At 52.4% G+C, this 26,940-nt stretch overlaps 1 protein-coding gene across 1 annotated transcript in view; it reads left to right on the forward strand.

The window, feature by feature from the left end:
- Positions 1–26,940, forward strand: part of GRB10 (growth factor receptor bound protein 10) — a gene marked incomplete at its 5' end in the record, with an annotated part of 169,571 nt that overhangs the window by 84,194 nt on the left and 58,437 nt on the right. Inside the window, 2 exons of the mRNA XM_079711239.1 lie at positions 16,625–16,826; positions 20,988–21,129. Of these exons, the coding sequence (XP_079567365.1) occupies positions 16,625–16,826; positions 20,988–21,129 (344 nt within the window). The remainder of the gene's footprint in view (positions 1–16,624; positions 16,827–20,987; positions 21,130–26,940) is intronic.

The raw sequence follows: 26,940 nt of genomic DNA on the forward strand, positions 1-26,940 counted from the left end.
CCCTACCACGTATGATCCACAACCATCAATTTCAGGGGCAAACTGGATCCCTACCATGTATGATCCACAGCCATCGATTTCGGGGGCAAACTGGATCCCTACCATGTATGATCCACAGCCATCGATTTCAGGGGCAAACTGGATCCCTACCATATATGATCCACAACCATCAGTTTCAGGGGGCAAACTGGAGCCCTACCATATGTGATCCACAACCATCAATTTCAGGTGAGTGACTGACTAAAAGTGGAAAACAGAATGTTTTTTTATTTTGTCTAATAATAAGAATTAGTGATTTCAAGATCTATGAGTCTGTTTCTGTTTTGTGAATAAGCTCATTTGTATCATTTTTTTATTAGATTCCACATATAAGTGATATCATATGACATTTGTCTTTCTCTGTCTGACTTGCTTCACTTAGTATGATCATCTCTAGGTCCATGTTGCTTCAAATGGCATGATTTCATCCTTTTTCATGGCTGAGTAATATTCCATTGTATATATGTACCTCATCTTCTTTATCCATTCATCTATCGATGGACATTTACACAGATCTTGAAATCAAACTTATGGTTACCAAAGGGGAAACGTGGGGGGAAGGGATAAATTAGGAGATTGGGGTTGTCATATACACACTACTATATATAAAATAGATAACTAATAAGGAGCTACTGTATAGCACAGGGAACTCTGCTCAATATTCTCTAGTAACTTATATGGGAAAAGAATCTGAAAAATCATGGAAATATGTATGTGTATAACTGAATCACTATACTGTACACCAGAAACTAACACAACATTGTAAATCAACTATACTCCAATAAAAATTAAAAAAAAAAAAGAATTAGTGAGTAGTGAGAATCTTCATACACTCAGGCTGAGAAAAGACTTCCTAAGTAAGACTTAGCACAACCATAAAGGAAAGATGTTTGAGTCCATAACACACAAATTGCTGTACAAACCTAACAGACAGCATCTAAAACACTGAAAGGCACACTTTGGCCTGGGAAAAATATTTGCAGTGCGTATAACGTGCCAAGTATTAGTATCCTCAGTTTACTGTGAAAAATCCTATACATGAGAGAAACAATCAAATAGAAAAACTGGCAAAAAGCAGGAGCAGGCAGTTTGCAAAAGAGGCAAGCATGCTGTGTTTGTATGTGATGCTGCACGGTCATTTCACATGGAAACGTGGAAGTGGCTGGTCTGCGGCTGGAGGGAGCCTGTGCTCCCAGGTCTCTCTCTCTTTCAAGAGCATCCAGGTCCCGCATGCTCAGCCTTCCTTTGGCGCCCCTGCGGCCCCGCGTGTCCCTGTGCCTGTTTGTGTGCGTGGGCTGGGCTTTGCGGCGCCCAGCTGTGCAGCACAGAGGCCCGTGCCCTCCCGGTGCGGTGGCCCTGCACAGCCTGCAGGAGCCTGCAGCCTGTCCTGCCCGCGGTGGAGGGGGCCCTCCTGCGGCCCTGAGCCATGCCCCCTCTCCTTACCACCTCCGCGCCGGAAGTTCTTCCTAACGAGCCAGCCTGGGATTCGGGACAGCACTTGACAGGGACACAGCGCTGTTCTTTCTTGCTTCCTTAACCTGCAAGGCATCCAGGTGCCCCAGCTCTCGGCCTTAGGTGTCTGTGAGGTGTTTGATCTGGTCCTTTGCAAGGGACCTGATGTTTAGAATAAAAGATCTGCCATGACGTTCCTTGACCTGTTCCTTCTCTCTGCAAAGAGGATTGAATGCCCTGGTTTCTGTTAGCTCGTTCCTACCCTAAGCAGCTTCTTTTTGTGTGACGGTTGTTAAAAACGCTTCAGACATTTCCTAGCAGCAATCTGCAAAAGGGATGTGTCTTCTTTGGAAAGCGGGAGGTTTTGCAATAGCTGGAATTAATTACCCTTGATAGTATTTTAAAAATATATTTTTTTATGAGGGTAAAATATACATACCATAACATTTACCATTTTAACCATTTTTAAGTGTGTTTCAATAGCATTCAGTACATTCACGGTGTTGTACAATTCTCACCACTATCTATTTGAAAAATGTTTTATCATCCCAAACAGAAACTCTGTACCCATTAAGCAAGAATTCCCCCAGCTCCTGGTAACCTCTCTTCTACTGTCTTCTGTCTCTGTGAGTTTGCCTTTTCTAGGTACCTCGTGTGCGTGGACTCATACACTATTTGTCCCTTTGTGCCTGGCTTGGTTTACTTGGTATAGTGTTTTGAAGGTTCATCTTGGTTGTAGCACGTATGAGAGTTTCATTCTTTTGGTAGCTGAATTATGTTTTGTTGTCTGTAGACCACATTTGTTTATCACTTCATCTGTCCGTCTACCCTGTCTGCCTTCACCTTTTGGCTGTTGTGACTAATGCTGCAATGAACACGGGTGTGCACATATCTGTTTGAGTCTCTGCTTTCAGTTCCTCTGGGCATATACTTAGGAGTGGAATTGCTTAATAGTATGGGAATTCAACGCTTAGCTTTTTCTTGACAATATTTTTTGAGATGTGAGGTTTCAGAGAATTGTGGTTTTTGGAAGTCCGGCCTTTTCTCATTTTAAACAACTCGTGTCTGATTGTTATTCTTGCTCAGCACTGAAGCTGTGTGGTCCAGCCCTGTCCTGCTCTACTGAGCAGACCACAGCTGAGCAGAGATGCCCTGAGGAGCGGAGAGGTTTGAAATCCACGCAGGAAAGTCACTGCACATGAGCTGGGACTGTGTTCCCTCTGGAGACGGGGCCATGTGTGCACACAGCCAAGCCTCCTGAGATGTGATCGCCCACGATCCCTGGGGTTGTGAAGCCCAGAAACGGAGTCAGTCCCCAGTTCAGAAGGAGACTCGGAAACCCAGCAACTCGGCTCCCTGAATCGAGGGATGCCTTCCGGGCTCCGGCCTCCCGTCGTCCTGTCACCCTGTCACAGATCTTTTCTGCTTTGGTTGCTTCTCTTGGTTTTCTTTAGACCAAAAGTTTTGGTTATTAGGGTGCAGTTTTAATGTGCACAATTGTATTTGGTGGAGTGCTTTTTTTTCCCTAGGAACCTATACATCAAAGCTACCTTCTAAGTGTTCCTTTATGTATTGTATTTTTCCCCTTTCTCCTGAGATGATACATGTCTTGAGGGCAGGAACCATGTCTTCCTCATCTCGAAGGTTCTGCTATAGTGCCTTGTCCATAGTTGGGTTTTATAGATATTTGTTTAACGGATTTCTGAACTCACATGCCATATATATACCTGTGGGTTCCAGAAAGGGCCTGAGGTCCTGCCTCTGCCTTCCATGGGTTCGGATGATTCCAGGCGAGCAAAGACAAGACCAGTTAGCAGAGCCCTTCCCTTCTTGCGGTGCCACTGATGAGGTGTCAGGAACACTTGGATGAGGGGGCGATCCATGAGAGAGTGTAAGTCAGCCGAGAAGATGAGGTTGCTTTCTTTAAAATTATTTAAAAAAAAATTTTTTAATAGCCAGAGTAAAATAAAATGTATTCTTTTTTTTTTTTTTTTTTTTGCGGTACGTGGGCCTCTCACTGTTGTGGCCTCTCCCGTTGCGGAGCACAGGCTCCGGACGCGCAGGCTCAGCGGCCATGGCTCACGGGCCCAGCCGCTCCGCGGCATGTGGGAGCCTCCTGGACCGGGGCACGAACCCGTGTCCCCTGCATCGGCGGGCGGACTCTCAACCACCGTGCCACCAGGGAAGCCCTGTATTCTTTAACTGAGGCATAGTTGATTTACCATGTTGTATTCATGTAAGATGAGGTTGCTTTTGAACCGAGCTTGTGTCCTGGCTCATGGATACCCTTTTATCCAGTTCACCCTTTACTGTATGATGGAGAACATCTCCAATGCTTTACTTACCACACACACACACACACACACACACACACGTAACTTTTATTTTCTTACTATCATTTCCTTATAGTGAAACTAGCCTGTCTTCCAAAGGTCATGTTCAGAAAGAAAAGCTCGGCCAAATCCTGAATCGTGATGAGTATCAGCCTCTGGTCGGGTGTTGCTGCCGGAGCTGATGTCGTTTTGATTTCCTTTGCCCCTTCCCTGTGCCTGAACACCTGTGACTGGGTTAAGATGCAGAAAAGCCCTTAAGGGTGCTTCTGCAGCATCCTTTCAAGGGATGATATCATAGCCCGTCAGAAAGGTGTCATGTCCTCTGTTGCTTCCATGTTTATCTGACTTCCCTGTTATAAAAATAGGTTCTTCACCTGTTAAGAACTTGTGTTTCATATCTTAACTCACCGAATGCACTTAATTGTCCTGAGGTGGGCACTGTTATGACCCCATATTTACAGGGAAGGAAATTGAGGCACAGGCATTAGAAAAGTCGCCCAGATCACACCCCAAAGGAGTGACGGAGCTGGGCCCGAACCCAACTGGGCCGGGGGCTCTGGCATCTGCGCTTCTCACCACCTTGCTGCTCTCTACTTCAGGGTTCCTCCTCCGTCCTTATCGGAGTCCATGCATATCTTCCTTTCTCTTTGACTACTCACATTTTTCAGGTCCTCAAACTGAGATTTTGTTGGCTGTAGGGACTGGATTTTCCTTGTTCTTGAAAGCAGCCAAGTGGGTAGGGTCCACGGTCCCCATCCCCCATCCTGGACGGTGGTCTCCTTTCTGTTACACTTCTTCCAGCCTTCCACTGGGACAATCCTTTGTGTCCATAAGGAAGAGGTAACGGAAAGGCATCAAGGCGCCAGCTCTCACGCTTGTCTTTCCCAGCGTCAGGCAAGCGGCGGACCTCACCCTTCCTGGTTCTCACGTGGAGCAGGATTGAAACACCCGCCGTCATCCTGTGTCATTTCTCAAGGCTCGGCTGTTCCGGGCCTTCGCGTCCCTGAGGCTCTGACAGCTCACATCACTCTTGCCTGTTTCCTCTGAGCGGATAATTGGACTCCACTCATGTTTCTTGTTTTCTCTGGCTGTCAGGATGCCCGCCCTCCACTAGAGGCTTTATCCCCACAATGCCTTCTGTGCTGGGGCCTTTGCTTTTCATGCTTTTCACTGTCGTTGTCCTGATTCTCTGATTCATTTCATTCATTCAACAAATATCTGTTGTTTGTCCAGGCCACATCAGGCATGGGGCCCAGGCCCTAGGGATGCAACAGGAAGCAGTGGGTCCTTTTTAATTTATTGGTCCCATAACATATGGACCTTTTCGCCCAAGGAAGTATAAATCCCTTTTAGAAGTGACGGGGCACAACTTAGATATAATTCCTTCATTATTAAGATCCGTGATGAATGAATATCTTTAGATTGCTCTTAGGCAGGAAACTAGAATATCCTAGCTCCCGAAATCTAACAATATATGTCTTCCTTTATATTACACTTTATCTGAATTACTTTATTTTTTTAACTGCAATGAACCAGCCATTTCAGGTAAAAAAAAATTTTTTTTGGAATGAGTTATTTTTCTTTTATAATTTTAAGGTCTAACCCCAAAGGGAGATCTCAGGCTAGAGATTTTCCGTAAGGAAAAGTAACCCTCCGATCTTCGGGACACAGTGTACTGCTGCCTTCAGAAGCACTTCAGCAAGGTTACAGCACCACTTGTTCACGTGTCTAATATTAGCTAATATTCTGTACCCCACTGCGCGTTAATCTGTCTCCAGGAAGGCCCTCAAAGATCTCAGCTCCTTTCCTGGGGGCAGGCCCTGCAGGTACATGACGAGTTGACCCTTTCAGAGGATCCTGGGAAGAGCAGGTGTTTCCACAGAATTAAGTAACCGGGCGCCGGCCCCGGAGCCAGGAGCCTGCCTGGTGGTTCCCACCGCCCTTTGCTGCTGCCTTAGAACTGGGCCCCTGCCAGGGGCGGGTAGCCAACACTTGCTCAACCCTGGGCCTCGTTCTGACTGAGAGAGACTTTAATAACAGTCCTGACCTTTTCAGGAGTGGGGGGCAGGGACTAGAGGAGGTGGGGGCACAGCTTGTTAATCCTTCCACGTCCAAGGGTACATCTGAGATACATTTTGAAAAATAATCCCAGTGGACTCCATCTGCTTGTGTGTCAGATGGCTAAAAGCACCTTTGCCTCACGAATGCTTCCTGTTTGGGGGGCTCAGTGTAGTGAGCCCCAGGGGCTGCTGACGCAAGGCCAGCTAGAGGTCTGCATCGTAGGGAGATGGTTTCTACCTTCCTTGCAGCTAATGGACTGACTCTCTGTGACACCAGTTGCTGTGTTTTCTCACTGATCGTGCCCTCTGGCTCTGCACTGTGTGGTTGCCGGTGCCTGTGCATCCTGAATGGAGACAGAATCCTTCTGTGGTCCCTGCGACCTTGGGGGTGGCCAGGTGGGCCTGACGTGGTCAGGGGTGCTCACAGGGACAGCCGGAGGCCTGGCCTGCCAGGTGATGCTTCCTGCAGGAGACCCCTGGGCCTCAAGACAGTCCTCCATCCCTGCTGGAATTAGAACCTCTGGCATTTATTCACTTGGTGGCCTGGGTGTGACTTGCCCGGTGGGCCTTTTTCCAGGGAAGTAACAGACAGGGGACTCAGCAGCCCCAAGAGAGTTTGGGAACTCTGCCTGGCTGTCTGACCTTCTGGAAAATTCTACAGCTTGATTTATGGAGGCTGGTGGCTCCATTTTCCACATACTCAGCTGACATTTACTGACCACCTACTGTGTGCCAGCTGTGAAGTTAGGTAGGGAGGAAGAGGCCCAAGAACGTGCAGGTCCAGCCTCTGGAAACGCACGGTTAGTGACAAAGAACGATGTGTACATAGGAAATTAAACTAAAACTAAAGTTTAGTGAGAAAAACTGGGGAAACTTAAAATTATAATTATACCAGGGAGGCAGGATGTCCACCCTTGGAGCTGGCTTTGACCTCCATCTTCATCTTGGGAGAGCTGAGTCACCCTGTGTCTTGGCTTTTTTATCTGAAATCTTAAAAATGCCTACTTGGCTGGTTTGGTAGGAAGATTAGAAACTGCTTGACCTACAAGATAGGCCTGGCATAAGACCCGGTGCCAGAAACGGTTGCTACTGTGTGTCTTCATCATTAATAAATGCAATGTTACGTATGTAGAGAGGGTGCAGATCAAAACGCTCTCTCATGGACCCAGCACGTGCAGCCTCTCCCTCTGGGCTTTGCTCCTTCAGAATCCGGGTCCATCGAGGCCCAGATTCTGAGAAAGACTGTCATGGGTTTTCCTTCTGCTGGGGTGTTATTCAGAAGGTGCCGCTTATATGTGTGCTGTTGTTTCCCTTGCTTGACGAATCCTTTTCATAAGAATCGTAAGCCCTTGCTTAGGAACTCTGTTCATGCTTGACCCGACTCCGGAGATTTGGATTCAGAATGAATCCAAGCGAGTCCCAGGAACCTGTTTTCACAAGCGAGCCTCCCAGGGGGTCCTGCTCATCAGACAGATTCCTGAGGGAGGGAGGGATGGATCTCCATCATCCCAGCCCCACCGGCCCCCTCCTGAACGTTGCATCTTTCCACTTCAGCCCGATTTCCATCACATCCTGCAAAGACAGCTCCTCCCTCCTGGGCATTGCAGTTCCGGGAGAAATGTGCCATTTCTTGGAATTGCCTGGTACGTTCTCCTGGAAGGAGTTTCCCCATCCTGATGCCTGAGAAATTGGGCTCTTCGTAGAGCTGAGTGCCCTCTGCTTCATCGCCTTGCCTTACATAACAGATCTTGTTGTAAAGTCCTCGTCTTTTGCCAGGTCCTGAGCACAGCCGTCCTGGGAGAGTGTCTGTCCTGTAGGATCCTTTTCTGGTTTGGGCAGTTCGTTAACTCTACCAAGGCTGTTGCCGTCTGAGGACACAAAGCGTCCTCTGTGCGACTTCTGCTGCCCGCGTGCCCCTAACCTCTCCTGTAAGACGCTCAGTTGGGGTTGAGGTCCCCCCTTTCCACGAGGGGTCCGGTCTCTGTTTGGAATATCTCCATCTCCTCCTCTCGTACACCGGAGTGGGTTTTAGCTTCTTCACAGAGGGAATTATTTTCCCAGAGGTGGTGGAAGAAGTTTCACCTCCTTCCTTGCACCTTTGCATTTAGCACCATAATCCTTTTCCGGAGTGTGATGCCTAGGACTTCATTACCTTTAGGTGGTGGGGTTCTTTTCTCTTTTGTGAATGTCTGTACTTCCAGTAGCTGGACCAATGTCAGAGAGGTAGTTGGTGCTCAGTCATTATCTGTTGAATGAAGAAAAACATGGGTTACGTGAAGGAATTTTACATTTATGGAGGTAAATACACAGAATCACGGGTAGTGAAGATAATTTACCTTTAAAAAACTTGCCTGTTTGCAATCACAGTGCCCGTGAGTGACAGGCTTTTGGCCTGTGTCCTGGATCCTCCCTGTTCAACTGCAGTGTTCTTGGATATATATTTCTAAGATTAATGGAAAATGGGAACCTTCCAGAATGACAAGTTATTTGCCTAGTTTCTTGCACCCAGGTTTCTGCCCTGATTTATGATGTAATAGAAGAATTGGGAATCAAAATCAGAAGGTTGAGGAGAAAAAGATTAAATTGCTAAGGATGACTTGAGAAAGCGGCAATGAATCTTTTGCCCCTTTTGAGCGATATTTTGTATGTTTCTGTTCTCCCCGCTCCTCCAAGCTGTCCTCTAATAGTACAAATAGAGATTACACAACAGAGTCTGTAGTTTTTTCTGCAATCTGTAGCTCGGGTCCTTGGTCCTTGGTTGGCAGTTTTTAACTTTTTGGTCGTGGAAAATTGTGCTCCAAGGTGCAGACAACAAACGGTCTTAAAGACCTGAAAGAAACTTATGTGATATCCAGGTCTTTCCTGGCAACAGTGTGACAGGATAAAACTCCAAGAAAGGGGGAAACTTATGCTCTTTTCTCTTGTGCCAGTTCTTGAATTTCAGTGAATGGGATCACTGAGTGGAATGCGTAGCTTTCCTCGTTTTCTTTATTTGTCTTTTGGATAGAATTATTCTTCAGCTTTCTCTCAAGACTAGATTGAACAAGTACCTCTCACGGGAATCAGAGTCCAGAGTGATTCATCATTCATCACTGTTTTGCTTGTCTGCTGTGGTGGTGGAGCTGGCTCCTCAGGCTGCTAGAATGTCTGCATTTGACTCTGATCTGCCCGGGAGGTCGTGCCGCGTCCTGCCCTCCGTGTGTTGCAGCCTCCTGGGCTGTCACAGACCCGGTGGTGAGACCTGCAGCTTCCTCCCTGAGGGTCACTGCAGTCAGCATCCGGGCCCTTCCAGCTGCTCCGGGGAGACGGGGGAAGGGTGGTTGGCAGGGCTGGGAGAGGATGCCGGCTGGCTGGGTTTCTGCGGGTCCGTTCGTTCAGCCTCCGCTGACGGCCAGGCCCTGCACAAGCCATCGAAACATGAACCCCTTACGGGAGGATGCACACAGGTGTGGTCGAATACCTACCTGTTGCCTTCCACGGCGTTGGTGCAGAAGCATACACGTGTGCACTAAAAGTTCATGTTCGCTGGGAAGAGGAATTCATGTCTCGTGTAACTCGGGAGTCCTGGGCCTTCACGAGCCAGTCTGCCTGGGCGTCCTTGGCCGGTCACCCAAGAAGCCAGCCCCAGGGGTCCCCCCGTGACCCTCAGCCTCCACGGCCTAGGCACCTCCTGAATCTTGTTTTACCTCTTGCCTAGGTTCTTGCATGCATTGCTTCGATGAGATACTTCTTTTCTGGGAAGGACCCTTGACTCTTTTCCACACTAAACTCCTGTCCCCACTTGTCACCCTGGACCACCTGCACTGACCCCAGGAGCCCAACCCTGGGATGACTGACAGGAGTGACGTCTATACTGTTTCTTTCTGCTGGTGGAGGAAGCCACACGTGTGCAGGCAGAGAGCAGTGGCGGGGGGCTGGTGCTCGTGCTGGGGATGATTGAGGACCCCAGGTGTGCAGACTCGGCGGGGGGCACCTGTCCGCCAGAGGGATGGGGCTTGAGGCCGACGGGTGGGCAGGGCGTCCCCTGGAGTGGGCTCTGGGGAGGGTGGGGCAGCCCAGGACGCCCTGCCCGTGAGGTCCGAGCCCGTGGCATTGGTTCCAGGCAGGCAGGTTTAGGGTTGAGGGCTTCTTAAAGGCACCCCAGTAGATGAGCCAGGAGAAGACCTTAAGTGAATGTATTTGAGGATGTTAAACATTCCAATTTAAAAAATGCTCTCACTATTATTATTATTTTTTTAATTGTGGTACAACAACCCTAACATAAAATGCACAAACCTCTAAGCAGTGCCCACAGCCTTTCTCATCTGTGTGGTTGTAGACAAGGGTTTGTGTCTAAATCCTGTCCTGATTGTGCTCAGTCACAGCTGTAGACCCTTAAGCAGTCATACGGGGTGGTGCTTCTTTAGACAGAACATGTAGACCTAGATGTGGCTTTGAGGAACACAGGTTGCAGATGTCGTGAAGGCAGAACGTCTGTGGTCTGCGTACTCTGTGTTATCGACAGGGCTGCCTGGTAGGATGCTGGCTCTGTGGGATGCTGTGGGATGCTCCAGGGAGGGGTTCTGGATGCAGTTCCTAAAGAACAGAAGGAAGTGCCAGAGCTGTCCAGGAACTGGACACACGACTAACTGAATACACACGTTCCCTGTCTGAGGGCACAGTCCTGCATCTGGATTAGCAGAAGGAAAGGCATTCCAAGAAAAATAATCAGGCTACCAGCCATTGACACAAGGCAAGGCACAGATTGCCCAGAATCAGCAGATTGGGAGGGTTGTTTTAATGTTCACTTTGTCTAACTGGATTGGTCCCAGGGTGTGTGTGCGTATTTGGCCAGTTTCATGTCACCAGCTCACCCTGACTGTGCTCTGGGTGGTGGTTCCACCCACATGGCCTGTGGATCCTGGGAGCGGGGGTGTCCTCTGAGCGCCACAGCTGCCCAAAAAGTGTAGGCAGCACTTTTTCAAATGTATATATGGTCCTAATGAAAAAAAAAAAACCACGCAAATTCTTACAGGTTGTTTAATTAATCATTTTGTTGACCTGTATTTCTCAACTTAATAGACATTGAACTTGGCAATTACTGTTGTCTGTGGTGGTAGACGGGAAAGGACGCTAGTTTTCCCGCATGTTGGGGGAACATTTCTCTTGTAAACATGGAAAACATCAGGAGTTGTGAATCTCTCCAATGCTGTGTATGTACTTCTGTGCATATGCCAGACAGACTAATTCTGAGGGTTTTTATGTCCTGCCTGCCCAGGTAACCACTGAAATAAAGCATTGGTTTTGTTTGTTTGTTTGTTTAATGACAGGATTTGGGGGCTGCATTTGTGTTTTTATTTGGGGTTGGGGTTAGGCGATTTGCTTTTATATTGGCTGAGTATCTTTAAATATCATGAATCAGAACAGAAAAGACTACTCTAATGGTGTAATACTTCATTTTCTTATTCTGCTTACTTATGTCCAAGCACCTCTACATACTAAAAATTAAAGACACGTGACTAGAATACATGAGGATTGAAGATGAATTGGTGTGCTGCAAAAAGGTATTTCAGTAGCGTGTTGAGTTATATTTGTACAAGGTTTTAACTGCTTAGAGGTCAACAAAAAAAGCTTGCCCAGGGAACATGGTTTAGGTTGAAAGTGCTTTTGCAGGCTGGGCCTTTAGTTCCTGTCCAGGTAGAAATGTGTGAGAACTTTGGCCTTTGCACACGTGCTGGGGAATTTTCAGGTCTTGTGCTGTCAAGAAAACTCCCTGAATACTTTTGTTCTTAAAATTACTCCAAGTAATTCTCCCACCCCAGCTAGTTGTCCTACAATTTAGTTCAATTCTGATGCTACGTACCTGGTTTGATCATTTATTGGAGCAGCCCACAGAACTCAGCAAGACTGTTTACTCACTAGATTACCAGTTTGTTGTCAAGGGTACAACTCAAGAACAGCCAGACGAAGAGATGCAGAGGGCAAGGTACCCGGGGAGGCGAGGTGGAGCTTCCTGCCCTCGGGGTCACCCTCCCAGCACTCGCACCTGCTCACCGACCTGGAAGCTCTCAAGGCCCACTCTTTTAGGGTTTATAGAGGCTTCATCATACAGGCATGATGGATGAAATCACTGGCCATTTGCAGTTGGCCTCCCTGGAGCTCGGGGGTGGGGCTCAAAGTCCCAGCCTCTGATCACACAGCTGGTTCCCCTGGCAGCCAGTCTCTATCAAGTGCTTATCTGGGGGCTTTCCAGAAATCACCTCATTCCCATAAATTCAGACCTAGTCGCAAGGGGCTTGTTATGATGAACAAAACACACTTCTTTCACCTTTACTAGTAGCTCGGGAGCTATTTCAGGAACAGCAACAGAAAAGGGCCAGATATTATAACGAAGATGGTCCCCTTAACTCGTGTCAGGAAATGACAAGGATTTTAGGAGCCCTGTGCCAGGAGCCATGGAGGAAGATGAAAATATATACTTCTCTTACCACAGCCTTACAAATGCCATCTATTTTTTTCTTCTCAGGGACAAATCTCCTCTTACTTAAGACTTTATCACCCTCTAGGGTTTGAGCCTTGTAAGGAAGTCGGTGCCCTGCCGTGCCAGCTCTCTGTTACTTCAGCGTGCGCCTCAGACGTGAAAATGGGGGGAGACGGGGGAGAGGCTTCCGTGGGTCCGTAAAGAAAGGACAGGAAGGATGCATCTGGCGCACACGTGGTGCAAGTAACGTTTCTTTAAGGTGCCAAAATAGTTTCATAAAGCGGATCCAGTGTCATCTTTACTATCTAATTAAAGAAGCCACTAGAGGGCGCCGTGAACCAAGCAGGGGGCAGTGGAGCGAGTGGGGTGCGGCGCGGGGCGGGGGGTGGTGGTGGCAGGAGGCGGTGCCAGTCAGGCCCTCCTGTGACTCACTCTCTCTTCTCTGCCTGTAGCCTGCCCTCTTCCTGGCTTGGCTTCTGGAAGACATTCTCCCGGAGTAATCCAAACATGAATGTGTTTCACTGAATTTGTCCTCATTTTAGACCTCAGCAAGCCTCCTTTGCTAAAGATGACAGTGAGACCAGATACACCTGTGATTTGGGGATCCTATGAACGACTCAGGCGTTTGGGACACAAGTCTCTGACCAGCTTAGGACTGGGTTATTTAAGGAAGGAAAATAACTATTAATAACTTGATTTACAACCATGTTGTTTGACCTACATTTGTCCAGTAAATATACCCTCCCAAATCTGTCTGGAGTGGAACGTCACGTATAGAATTGTTTCCCTTCCCCCTTGCAAGGACTCCTTTCAGAGGTACCGGCTCACGGCAGATACTTTGGCCTCAAGGTAGCAGCTATAGACACTTAAACTTAACAGTCCTTTCCAGAAGCCTCTGCTTTGTTAATGCCCTGGTGTTTGATTCTGCCACTTGCACGACGCTGCAGGGAGGCTTCCTCACATGGGTGAGCACCGATCCACGTGGATTCGTGCAGACGGCCACACGTGTAGGAGAGACACAGGGCAGCCTTGCTCCACAGTGGACTGGCTCATGGAACATTCGAAACAACTGAATGTCATTCCAGCAAAATCTCAGTGTAGTAAGTTTTTTTAAAGTGCCATTGCATGTGGAGAGGCGTCCTCTTTAGAATCAACCCTTTAAAACCCTGGTTAGGAAGATTTAATTATCAGTCTTTATTTTTTATTTATTTATTTTTTTTGCGGTACGCGGGCCTCTCACTGTTGTGGCCTCTCCCGTTGCGGAGCACAGGCTCCGGACGCGCAGGCTCAGCGGCCATGGCTCCCGGGCCCAGCCGCTCCACGGCATGTGGGATCTTCCCGGTCCGGGGCACGAACCCGCGTCCCCTGCATCGGCAGGCGGACTCTCAACCACTGTGCCACCAGGGAAGTCCTGATGATCAGTCTTTATTAGAATTTAACAAAGTTTAAGTAAAATCAGACAACGCTAAGTGATGTTATTATCCAAACAGACAAAATGCTAACTGACCCCACAGGAAGTTTTTAAAGTTTCTCCTAGATTAGGGTATTTTAGTCTCTATTCTTGCTCTAAGGGCTGTGGAAAATAGGCAAGTTTGCAACATGCCAATATAGTGGTTGGAGTTGATTTATGAAAATTCTAACCTACCAAGTGAATGTTAAATGACTAACCTGGCTCTAACAGGTTCACCATTAAATGTATTAGCGTAGAAAGTGGTTTTATCAATAACCCACCTCAGAGGAGAGTTAAAGCACTTCAGGGCGTGCATTGCACCTACACCTTTTACCTTTATATTTACCAGCTTACGTCCAGTTTGCCTTTGTATTTCCTTTGAATGATGTCAGAATCACTCTGTGTTCCTGAAAGCACAGTGACCTGAGTGCAGCGCGGGGTGGCCCAGGAAGGACCTGGCTGGCGGGAGAAGGAACAGAAAGAAAAGGACAGGAGACACAGAGGCCTGCCCCCGTGGGCACAGCCAAGGGCTTTCAGAGATGCGTAGGGAAGAAATGACTGGAAGGAAAATCCACCTGAGGCGATAGGACCTTTTATTTTCTTGGCTGAAATCTGTCAGAGAGCGAGAGCGCTATTCCTGTTTGGTTTCTAAAGCCGGGGGAGAGCCAGGAAGACAGTGGGCTTTGCGTTCTGCAAATGTTAATGTTAATCAAGTTAATTAAGTTTACTTAATACTGGACAACGCGGAACCTGAGCGGTAGCAGCATCTTTCGGCTCCTTCTCCCCGCAAGGCCTGGAGGTGCGGGGCTCCGCCCTCTCCCCCGTTGCCGGGGTCTCTGCACAACCGCCCCCCCAAACACCCCGCTTCTTCCCGGGTTCCGCCCCACCCACCCTGCCTGGGCCTCTGTCCTTGGCTCCAGCAGGACTGCACTCTCATCGCTGCGATTAGCAGCCGCCCGTCCTTCTCCACCTCCCCCCTCCCCCCCACCCCGGGCCATCCGTGTGTCTGTCTGTCTGTCCGTCCTCCTCAGGGCCTGCCTGCAGACTGTAACGTCTCTCGTCTGGTCCAGACGCTCCCCAGACCTCTCTTGTGGGCACCACTGCCTGGAGGGTCAAGGGGCCTTGGGGGAGGGGTGTTCTGGGGTCTTCCTGCCTCTTCCTGGATCTCTCCGTACCTGCACTCCACCCCCCGCACCCGACCGGAGACTCCCTGATCCTAAACATCGCCGCCGACCCGCCCCCTGCCCCCTGCGGCTTCCGTGCCTTCTCGGCTGGCTTTTGTTCTTCTTCTGTTTTGTTTCCTGCTGCCTCGTGAGACAGGGAGGCTGAACAAAGCAGAGGCTTCGGAGACACTTGTGGGGGGAGCGGGAGGGGCAGGGAGGTCAGTGTTCCAGAAAGTTCCGTGAGCTCACGGAGGGAGTGCGTACCTGGTGAGCGCACGTTGGCAGCTGCAAAACTTGTTTCCAGATGCCAGGTTCCCTGCTGACTGCTGGTGTGACCTGGGGCCAGTTACCTGACTACCCTGGACCGACTTCCTTGGCTGGTAAACCAGGTTAATAGGCATCACTCTGCAGTGTTTTGTCAGGAATGAATGAAATAGAGCAAATAAATAACATCGACCAAGTGTGTGCCCTGCGCCAGGCTCTGTTACAGAGAAGGTGGGGACTCACTGATTGCTCACGCCCGCCTGCCGGCCTGGCACCCCTGTGAGCTCCAGCGAAAGCTGCAGACCCGGAGGGATGGAGACCCGGGCCTGTGGCTTGGGCCCCGGACCGGCAGGCGCAGGATGGGGGGGTGGGCAGCAGGTGCTCTCCTGCCCCTCAGGGGCCGCTCACCTCGGGTGGGGCGAGGCCTGGCTGTCTTGGGCGCTAAGCTCTGGTTTGTCCCCTGGGTGTCCCCTGGGCTCCGGGGGAGCAGATAGACTGTGAATTGGGTGCCATGTGACCTACTCGTGAGAGGCAGCCTCAGTCACGTCGGCCGTGTTGTGAGAAAGGGACGGACCTCCAGAACTGAACCCACGGGGTGTGCGTGTGTTTGGGGCTGGCTATTGTGAGGAGTCGACTCGCACAGTCGTGAGTCCACGTCCACGTCTGCGGGGCCGCAGGCTGCAGACCCGGGAACAGCCGCCGCCCCCCTTTCCGGGGCCCCCGTTGTTCCCGTCTCTCTTGGACGAGACACGGAAACATCTAGAATGGTGGTTGACCGGCTTCAGCCACACCGACACATAAACCTACCCATCTCTCTTTCTGGCGTTTCCTGTCGTCCTCTCTCTGCCTCGGCCTCGGGCCTTCTCGTGTGAGGCAGCCTCCCTCTGGCTCGTGGGCACCCAGCGGCCTGCAGGTGCGGGTCTCACCAGCAGCAACCCTCGGGGCCCGGCTGCCGCGGCTGCGGCCCATCTCGTGGCCTTCGCAGACGAGTGAGGCTGGGATCAGGGTCGGGTGCTGCTCCGTTCCTGTCTGTCTGCTTCTCTTCTGGAATTTCGGGGAAGGGAGAAGGCCTGACTGGCCTCCTTAGGGCTCCTTGGGCCCCTGCGATGGGCCAGCTGAGGTCGGGGCTCAGGCTGTGTGTGGCCCCCTGCACCCCAGCAGATGCCCCGAGAGGGTCTCCCGTACAGATGGGAAAGGCAGATGGGCTGAGATTACTGGATTGCTTCTGGAGTATCGACAGATAGCAATACATAGGACACACATGGTTCCTCATAGATATGGGTGCTTGTTTCAGTTACCGTCCTCCACCCTCACATCGTATTAAAGACGGTGTGAGTCTTGGAACCTGGCCACGGCCCCTCGCTGCTGCTGACATTTGTCTTTCTCTCCCTTTCGACGCACAGAGGACGACGTGGACCTGGAGACGCTGGTGAACGACATGGATGCATCCCTGGAGAGCCTGTGCGCGGCCGCGGAGACGGCGCCCCTCCTGCATAATGGCCAGCATCCCCGCGGCCGGCCCCCCGGAGCGAGGCCCCTGCAGGGGCAGGTGGCCCCGCGGCAGAGGCTGCAACGGTCCCAGCCCATGCACATCCTCGCCGTCAGGTGGGCCCTGGCCTCCCCCTCAGGAGCGAGGGGTGGGTCTCGGGACCACGGCGCCGGGCTCAGCTTGGTGGGCGCCTTCCTTCCCCCTGTCCAGCAGGGCCACCGGGGTACCTGCTGGTACCTGGTTCAGTTCAGGGCACTTACATGATATGAGCACCTGCTCTGTGCCAGGTCGGTGGGATGTGCAGAAACCCCGTCAGAGGAGACCGCCCTGGAATAAATGAACAAACGGCCAGGCAGTCCACGGAGGGCTCCCCGGCCTCACTGCCCAGAGCGGGGCTGGGGACCAGGGGCTGGTCAGAAACGTGCAGCCTCAGACCCCTGATCCCGTTGCCCCGGGGGCCAGGTGGAGGAGGCTCAGCCTCCGTGGAGAGGCGGGGAGTGGAGGAGGGCTCCCTGGAGGAAGCAGACCTCTGAACTGGGCGTTGAAGGGTGAGGAGCGGAAGGATGGGGGAAGGGACCTCGTGAGCAGGAGAGATGAGCCCTGGTGTCGGAAGCGGCCGGATCCCCTTTTTTACGGCCGAGTGTGTGTATGCACGAGCCACGTGTACGTATCACGCTTTCTCCATCCGTTCACCCATTGCCGGACAGCACGGACAGTGTGCCGAGTAAATAGGACCCACGGAGAAGGACAGTGACTACGTGATTCCACTCCCACGAGGAACCTGAAAGCGTCAGGAGCATGGAGGCGGGGAGTGGAGAGGGTTGCTGGGGGCCGGGGGCCGGATGGGAGGTGCCGGTCGGAGGGTCAGTTTAACCTGGTGGACGAGGCCTGCCGGCGTGCCGTGCAGCGTGGCCTGAGTTAGCAGCGCTGTGCTGCGTGTTGAGGACCTTGCTACAGGGCCAGGGCTCGTGTGACGTGTTCTCATCACACACACGCACACACAAAATAACAATAATAAATAAGTGAGGAGGGTGGGCGTGAACATTGGAGGATGTTTACGGCCAGGCTGTGGTGACGGGTCACAGCGTGTTCTTCTCGCTAAGCTCGTCCAGTTGTGGACGTTGAATACGCACGGCTTTCTGTGTCTGTCAGACCTCCACAGAGAGGGTTAGAAAAGAGATCCCAACAGGTAGGGCCAGGTCCAGAGGCCTTCGGGAGCCGCTCCAAGGGGAGACACGGGGGGAGGGTTTGAGCAGGTGAGTGAGGCTTGGATTTGGTTTCGGTGGGTCGTTCTGGCAGCCTGGGGTCGGGATGGGGGGATTTGGAAGCTGTTTCAGGGACCAGCCTAGAGTGGCACTGTCCTGACCGGGGATGGGGGGTGGATGGGGCTTGCCGGCTCGTGGATTTGGGGGGTGGGGGACAGGATGCTGGGGGCACTTCGGCTCTATCTCTGCCCGGGGGTGGGGGAAGTCGGGGCAGTGGTTGTGTATGGGGACGATGGGAGACCTTCTGGGTGGAGGCCCTTGTGAAATCCAGCAGACGGGCTCTCCGCGGTCCCCACCCCGGGCCCGCGTTGGCTCTGGCAGGTTTTCAGGTGAGGGAGGCTGAGGGGGTGACTGACACCTGCCTCCCTGGGCTTTCTCGGGGGAGGGTGTGCAGTGTGCTGTGGCTGGGACGTCTGTCGGGCTGGAGCGTCTTCTTGGGAATCTCCTTTCCTTGTGGGGATGGAGTGTTCGCTGTGCTTCTGGAAACTTCTGTGAGCCTTCTTTCCAGCCCGACATCCTGTGTCTTCTGCAGCCAGATGACCCTCTTGCCAGCTCTGACTCGGGGGGGTGGGGACCGAGTGTCTGCAGGTGGGGTGCAGCAGCCGGGGTGGCCTGGGGTCACTGCTTCTCGGCATCCGGCCCTTTGTCACATCCATCCTCCAGTGTATGTACCAGTTTGCTCCCTGGACCGTCACCCCTGTGTTCTGAGCTCCTGCAAGCTTCTCTGGGTCTGGAGTGTGTTGGCCACCCATCCGTGGTGGCCTCGGGGAGGCCCCGGGGGGAGGGAATGGCAGCCACAGTGACGGTGCACGAGGCTGGACCAGGCAGAGAACGGGGGTGCAGGAAGGCCTGGTTCCCTGCCAGTTAGTTGTCCAGGACCCTTGAGTCTGGAGTCCTGGCCATACTTGTCCCTCTGCCCAGGGGCTGCGGGTACTGAATCCCAGGGTTTGATGGGCAGAGGGCAGGAGGCTCGCTGCCTCCAGAGAGCGGACACCGGTCCCGGGCCCAGCCTCTTCTCAGAGACATTCTCTCACGTTGTCATATCGTTTCTTATCTTCAGGTGCGTTTAAAAAAAATGGGACAACCAATATAGGATCCCCAAAGACTCATTTTGTAAATGGGTCTGCTGAGGATTTCCTGTGTTTGCTGAGCACCTCCTGTGTATAAGTCTGTTGGGTCCTCATATAGTAGCTGATGGAACGGTCACTGCAGCCTTACTAGGTGCTGGCGTGGTGACCCTCAGTTCCCAGGTAAGGAAACAGGCACTGGGGGTGGTGACTTGGCCCATACCTGGTGAGTGGGGACCCCAGATGCAGACCCAGGCGAGGGGCCCAAGGAGCAGGTCTGCCCTGCCGAGGACTTCCCAGAGATTGTCCCACGTCTGAAGAGAGTGGGTTCAGAGCAGCAACTGGACCAGTAGAGGGGCGACAGGTGAAGGGCGCGCGCTCGCACCTGGACAGGTGGAGGAGTGTGGCCCCACCCTCCCGGTCCCTGACCCCGCCTCCCGTGTCTCTTGTGGAGGGAAGTTCCCTTTGGCCACGGGCCTCTCCCATGGGGCTCTTCGGCTTTGTCTGATATACCTTGGTTTGGCTTTGGGTGATACTTGTGCACCGCTAAAAGCACTTTGTCTTTCAGTGTTTAAAATAGTGTATTGAGATTTGCACAGCGTAGATGAATCACTTCACAGTGTGTGTTGGGTGGCGGTTAGGACACTCCCAGGGCTGTGCAGCGCCACCCTCACCCTGTCTAGTTCCTGAGCACCCCCACCTACAGCCAGAGGAACCTCCCACCCACTGAGCAGGCCCCCCGCCACCGCTTTCCCCTCCCCACAGACCTTGGCAACCATCCATCTGTGTTCTGTGCTGTGGATTGATCTGGTCTGCATGTTTCTGACAAATGGAATCCTATCATCTGTGACCTCCTGTGTCTGGCCTCTTTCAATTAGCACCTTTTTTTTTTTTTAAAAGATTTTATTTTTAAGAGCCGTTTTGGGTTCATAGCAAACTCAAGAGGCAGCTGCAGAGGTTTCCCACGTGCTCCGCATCCCCCTCCATCAACACCCCGCCGGGGCGGCACCCTTGTTGTAACCGATGACCCGCAGCACCATCGTTAAAACCCAGAGCCCCTGCTGCACACTTGGGCTGGGTCGTGATGGTGTGTGTTCTGTGGTTCGGACACGTGTGTGATGACGTGCATCCAGCCTTATAGTATTGTGTGGAGTCATTTCACTGCCCTAAAAACCAGGACTTTTAAAATGCTCAAGACTGCCTCCTAAATAGAGAAGCTTTGTGAACTTCTGTGAAGCTAGGATATCAGAAAGTCAGCCTCTTGTGCAGTAATTCAAAAGAAAGTCAAACATTCTCCGGTGAGTCACTGCTTAGCAGTCCTTTGGGGCCAGGAGGTCCTGAAGGTGAGCATGGCTGCACCTCCTCCCCTCTCGCTCTGTTTGACAAAGGACTCATGCGTCCCCTGGGTTTTCTGTCACCAGGAGGCTGTTACGGAGGAGTGGGGTCTGTTAACAGTCCAAGTAAGCTCCTGGGCACGTGGCCCAGCGGTTATAGGAAGGGCCCTCCTTTCTTTCCTCTCTGTCTTATATCTGCAGGACTTGCACATCTTGCACATCTGAAACCCTATCCCCACTGGACAGTGACCCCCTGTCCCCGACCCCTGGCCCTGCACTCTGTTTCTGTCTCTGGATGTGACCGCTGCAGGTGCCCCGCTGCAGTGCCGTCCTCACGGTTCATCCGTGTCGTAGCTCGAGTCAGAGCCCCCTTCCCCGTGCAGGCTGAGTGATGCCCCGCTGCATGTTCACACCACACGCTGTCATCGTGCCTGGGACAGTGGGCCACTGGTTGCTCCCGCCTTTGGACGGTTGTGAGCAGTGCGGTGTGGACACAGGTGTCCAGACGTTCATCCAGGTCCCTCCCTCGGGTTTCCAGGCCGATTCCCAGACGTGGGCCGCCTGGGTCCTGAGCGCACGGCGGCTTCTGACGGGCGTTGTCTCTCCTGCAGGCGCCTGCACCAGGGGGACCAGCAGTTGAGGACGTCGTCTCTGCCGGCCATCCCCAACCCCTTCCCCGAGCTCTGCGGCCCCGGGAGCCCCCCTGCGCTCACGCCGGGCTCCGTACCTCCCGGCCCAGCGGCCGCAAAGCAGGTGAGCCACCCCTGGTTGGAGCGCCAGGCTGCCCGCGTGCGGGGTTAGGACGGACGAGCTGGCTCGCGGCCGTGGGAAGGAGGGAGGGGAACCGGGTGGTCTTTTCTCTTTGCTCCTGTCGCTACCAGCCTTGCTGCCTGGCAAGGCTCTTGACTTCACTGGCCAAGATGCCACTTAGGAATGATTTAGGAACAGCATTTAGGGTGTTTTAGATGTTTATATGTTATGGAAAGAGTCTTATAAACATGGTAAAAGAATAATAGTGCTGATCATTTGGTGCTGAAAGATGAATTTTAGTTCTCTGAAAAAAATGTCACCACCGTCATCTTCGTCTGGATCGATGAGGCATTAAACCCGGGCTTCCCCGGGCACCTGGACGAGAGGGTAATTGAACAGTGTGTAACAGTCCTGACTTTGAATAGGATGTGCTCAGGGCAGAAGGATCTTGACTTGACCCAGAAGGTGACAGCCAACTTTTAAACCAGCAGTTCCTGCCTTAAAGTAAGACCGTGAGGTGCCTGTGATGCACACATTGTCCCCAGGGGAGGAGACCGGCAGAGCGTCCCTGAGTCATCCGTGGTCCAATCGCCAGTCATCCCCTTGTCAGAAGGGTGGGCTGGCAGTTCCATCCCTCCTGGCTGGCAGGGCCTGGCCCGGGGTGGGCTGCAGGCTTGGGAGGGGGACCCGGTGATGGCCACAGTGGGGTGTAGCGCTGACACTACCAATAGTAACAGCAAAGATGACGAAAACATTCTATGTGGTTTATATGTTTGTTTATATAAATAACATTTACTTTTCAAAACAAACCTGAGAGTTCGGTACAAGTGGTACATCTAGTCTGCATTTGGGAAACTGAGGCCCAGCTGTGAGTGGTGGAGCTGGTGGGGGCTGGTGTGGGCGGTGGAGCTGGTGGGTGTCCCGGTGTGGGCGGTGGAGCTGGTGGGTGTCCCGGTGTGGGCGGTGGAGCTGGTGGTGTCCCGGTGTGGGCGGTGGAGCTGGTGGGGTTCCCGGTGTGGGCGGTGGAGCTGGTGGGGTTCCCGGTGTGGGCGGTGGAGCTGGCCCCTCTGATCTTAAGCCACTAAACTGGGTCTTCCTGGGCCCTTGGCGTTCTTCCTTTTCAGTGAGTGTATCTCAGAAGCCTCCTTGCCTTTTCTGGCAGAGCCACTGTCTTCTGCACTTTTCCACCCTTGCTGTCCTCAACATCCTCTTTCTCTGCATACCCGTCCCCTGCACCACACGGGGTCTGCACTCTTATGGCGGAGTCGCTTCTCCTGAGGCTCGCCCGCCCCCGAGAGCTGCTGCCTTCTGACCTCATGCCTCGCAAGCGGGCTGCGCAGTCCCCGTGTCAGCACTCGGAGGTGAGGTCAGGGTCCCTTTCCGCGGCCAGTGCCTGCCGGGCTGCAGCCCTCATCACATGCCTGCAGTCCGTCTGGGATGTCTGCCTGCCTGGTGACCTTCTGCTTCAAATAAGGGTCTAGACAAGCTGTCTGTGGGTTGGGCACCGAGGTTGTTTACAGCATTACCCGTCCTAAAATAAGCCCATGAACATATTATCCGGCTCTCGCGGTGGCTGGCAAGAAACCCGGCCTCCACCCCGTGGACTGTACAACTCTGTAAGCAGAATCAGGAAACCCAGGGATTTTGCCTGCTGTTTTTCTTGGGATCAGAGCTAGTTCCCCCACAAGAATGTTGCATTGGTGCCTGAATTTCTGTCACCAAGATTCCCCCGCCCTCTGGGACCAGTGACCAGGAAGGATGTTCCACAGTTAGCCCTAGGCGTACAAACTTCGTGGTTTTTGTTGTTTGCTAACTGGCTCAAAGGGATGTTTCTTGACCAGACTGGGTTCTGAGCTCCTGAATGCATGTTTTGTTGGTGCTGCTGGTAGCGATGCCTGGCAGCCTCAAAGCTGCCCGTCCGGTCTCAGTGACTGTGACGGGGGCGGGGGCCCCTCCTTTGCCACTTACCTGAGGGCAAGAGAAACCTGCTCTTCCTGCAAAGTCAGAGGAAGCAGTGGGAACAGCGTCCAGTCAGGAGCTCTGGCAGGGAATAAACATGGACACAGTGTGCTGGACACATGGGGCCCACCTAACGCCGCCTCGTGCACTGGAAGGACGAGGCCAAGTGGGAAAGAGGAAAGCGTAAGCCGTCTGGAAGGAGCTGGGCGCAGGGGGTCATCGGAAGCCTCTGTATTCACTAGTCAGGGCGGCGGAAGGCGTGAAAGATTCAAGCAGCCACTTGAAAGGAGAACCCTTGTTGCGCAAAGTGGTCTAGATCCCCTCAGATGAGTCAGGGCCTCCTCCACTGTGCTCTGGCTTTCTTCCTCTGTGACCACTTGACAGCTGCTCAGTGGGCAGGTGTGGTCAGGCATGGGCAGGCGTGAGCCGGAGTGGGCAGGAGTGGGCAGGTGTGAGCAGGAGTCATCAGGTGTGGGTGGGAGTGGGCAGGTGTGGGCAGGTGTGAGAGGGAGTGGGCAGGTGTGAGCGGGAGTGGTCAGGAGTTGGCAGGCGTGAGCAGCTGTGGGCAGGTGTGAGTCTGCAGCCGCTGTGATGTGATGTGACGGTGCCATCCGTCTTCCCGCGTCCTCCACATGAGGCATCCAGAGGGTGCAGATGCCTCTGGGCAGGCCATGCCAAGTCTGCCTTGGGTTTGTGTCCACCCTGTGGCCATGTCCTTGCCAAATGCTATGGGAGAGGCATCCTGGGCTCGTTTGAGCCTACCAAGTCTGCGTGGTCTGGGTGACCTGTGGGTTGCACGCCTGTGTCCCTGGAGAATTCCTCTGTTCAAGCCCTGACCCCACTGTGATGGCCTTAGGTTCAGGCCTAGGGAGGTGGGTGGGTTTAAATGAGGTAATGGGGTGGGGTGCCCGTGGTGGGATTAGTGCCCTCAGAAGAGCGCAGAAGAGACCAAAGCTCTTCCACACCCGTGAGGACACAGCAAGAACACGGCTGCAGACAAGCCAGCAAGGGTCCTCTCCAGAACCCGACCTTGTGGGACTTTGACCCTGGATTCCCAGCCTCCAGAACCATGAGAAGTAAGCGTCTGTTTGAGCCACGAGCCTGAGTTCTTATATTATGGGAGCCTGGGCCATGGGGCTGGGAATAGCTGAGTTTTGTACAAGCATCCTGGTTCTCCAGCTTAAACCCAGCGTGGGAGAATGGAATGGTGGGGGACACTGTGCTGACCTTTGCCCACCTTGCCCTTGACCTTCTCAGGCCTCCCGCACTCTGCATCCCCCCACCCCTGGAGCTGGGGTCCTGCCTCTCCCACCGAGTGGGTCCCGGCTGTCACCTTTGGCACCCGCGCTGCCCCTGCTCACATGTCCGACCCCCGCGTGCACGTCAGTCATAGCCTGGCAGGTCTGACCCTCCTCGGAAGTCGCCAGGGCCCTGAACCCAGTGATGCCTCCTCCTCTGTGGGTCCCCCTGGAGGGGTGGGTGGTCCCTGGCCTTGTGTGAGGTCCAAGGGTCTCTCTCTTAGACACGGGCTTCTTGGGTTTCCTGTTTCTTTTATTGTATTATATGAATTTTAAAACAACCACATTTGGTTCATTTGATAATTTTTTTTTTTTTTTTTGCGGTACACGGGCCTCTCACTGCTGCGGCCTCTCCCGTTGCGGAGCACAGGCTCCGGACGCGCAGGCTCAGCGGCCATGGCTCACGGGCCCAGCCGCTCCGCGGCATGTGGGATCTTCCCGGACCGGGGCACGAAACCGTGTCCCCTGCATCAGCAGGCGGACTCTCAACCACTGCGCCACCAGGGAAGCCCCATATCTTTTTAAATATAAATTCTTTAAACTTGGGATCCTTTGTGACAGCATTGAGTATCTCTTGGTATCTGTAGCTGTCAGGAGTACTGGAAAAGTGGGCACTTACATTATCTATGTCCTTCACAAGAAGAATCCCCATACTTTTACCAGAAATCTAAGTGTGTGTCTTGACCAGCGTGGGCGTCTGTGATCAGGTCCTGCTGCAGAATCGGGCCGGGGCAGTGCGCAGTCTCAGAAAGGGCTGCCTAGTTTGCTGGATCAAGAAAAATGAGTTCCCTTGGCAAACTAATCTGCTGTTGCTTTGACTTGAAATGTCTTTAGGAAAATGAACTTTTGGCCTGATTACCCTCCCCAACGGTTCCGACATGAATGCACATGATTAAACCCCCTCATTTCCGACGGACACAGTTCATCCCTTGCAGAAGGTGTCGTGTGCGTGGAGCGTGAACACCTTTGCTTTAGTAAAAGCCTGTGGACGGTCATAGAGGGACTTTGCTTCCATTCTGTGGTCTCTATAAATATGTCATTTTTTGTCAGTTTAAGATAAAGTGTTTCATGAAATCACAAGGTTGAAAAGCATCTGTCAGACCTCTGGGTCTTGTTTGAAGGGGTTCCGTGCTTTGGTGAAATCCCTGCCACCTGCTGGGTCCAAGCTGAGTCTGTGCCTTTCCAGGATCACAAAGAACGCTAACTAGAACCTTCCACATACGTGTCCCCGCGGCTGGCTGTGGCCTTTCTGTGTCTCTGTGCTGCTCCCGGCCGGCCTGCCCGTGCCCTGGCCCAATGGGGCAGCCCCGTTGTAACCCTCCCTGTGTGGCCCAGTGCCTGCATGGAGTCTGGCCTCCTCTTTCTCTCCATAGCTTTTCTATCTTTCTTTTCTTGGCCTCTCACCTCGCTGTCTTAGGAAGCATGATGGAAAAGCAATTTGAGTAATAAAAAATGTTTAAAGAAAAATTGGAAGAAACACTGGAGGAAACCAAGTGCAGGCGTTTTGAGTGTCTTCAGAGAGAGAATTCAGTTAACATCCACCCACATCCCCTCCTTTCACTGCTGTGCAGCCAAGTCTCGGCATTTCTAGGAAAAGAGAACACAGATGTGACCCCGTGTAGAAAGGTTCTGGGTGAACAACCTCTGCTGGTAAATTTATTTTAGAACCCAATGCTAATGACGAGTGCAGTTTATTTTTTCCTCACCCCAGAATAGCTTCCTCGTTGTAATCCCACAGCAGAGATGCTCGTGAATCAAAGCAGCAGCATTTCTCGCTGCCCTCTTTCTGGAATCCTGGATTCTTGGGGTTCATTTGTATCAGGAAACCCTGCACAGACACAGATGGAAGTGTCACGTGTAGCAGCTCCATGGGAAGGGCGGGGTGACAGCTGCCCTGCGGTGGGGACGTCACCCCCTCGAGGCGGCGACAGTGCTATTGTGATGGGACCTTGGATGTTAGGGCCACTGGCTTCATGCAGGCCACGGTCAGTGACAGGGACAGAGACAGCGCCATCTCCATTCCGGTCCCTGTCTCTTCTTTTCTTTCATATTCTTTTCCATTAGGGTTTATCACAGGATACTGAATAGAGTTCCCTGTGCTCTACAGTAGGACCTTCTTGTTTATCCATTCTGTATATAAAAGCTTACATCAAAGCAGATATAACTATATAAATGTTTTTATTTGTTGAATATCCGGCAAGTGTTTTCTGTGCCTCTTCTCCGTGGTCTTTGCAAAGAGCATTTGTAATTGCTGAAAACACTATTAACGAGTGTGTATTTGGGCCACACTTGGACCCTTGGCCGTGGCTGGCTCTTTGCGTGGGTTCCAGTTGGCTGTGCTGTAGGTGTCGCTTCCCAGAGCCACTGTGAGGTAGGTAGGTTTTGTCACGTTTTCAGTGCTTTCCTGGAAGCCAGCTTTCTAGCCACAGCCCGTGCGTGTCGCTGTGTGTGTGCGAAGGCCACTTTATTCTCATCACCCGGTTCAGGGGCGCGTGAGTTTCAGAACTTCTGAGCGCTGATCCCTCACCTGTGGCCTCCCACATTCTCTCTGTGAGAG

This window comes from Hyperoodon ampullatus (assembly GCF_949752795.1).
Source record: "Hyperoodon ampullatus genome assembly, chromosome: 9".
Taxonomy (NCBI): Eukaryota; Metazoa; Chordata; class Mammalia; order Artiodactyla; family Ziphiidae; genus Hyperoodon; species Hyperoodon ampullatus.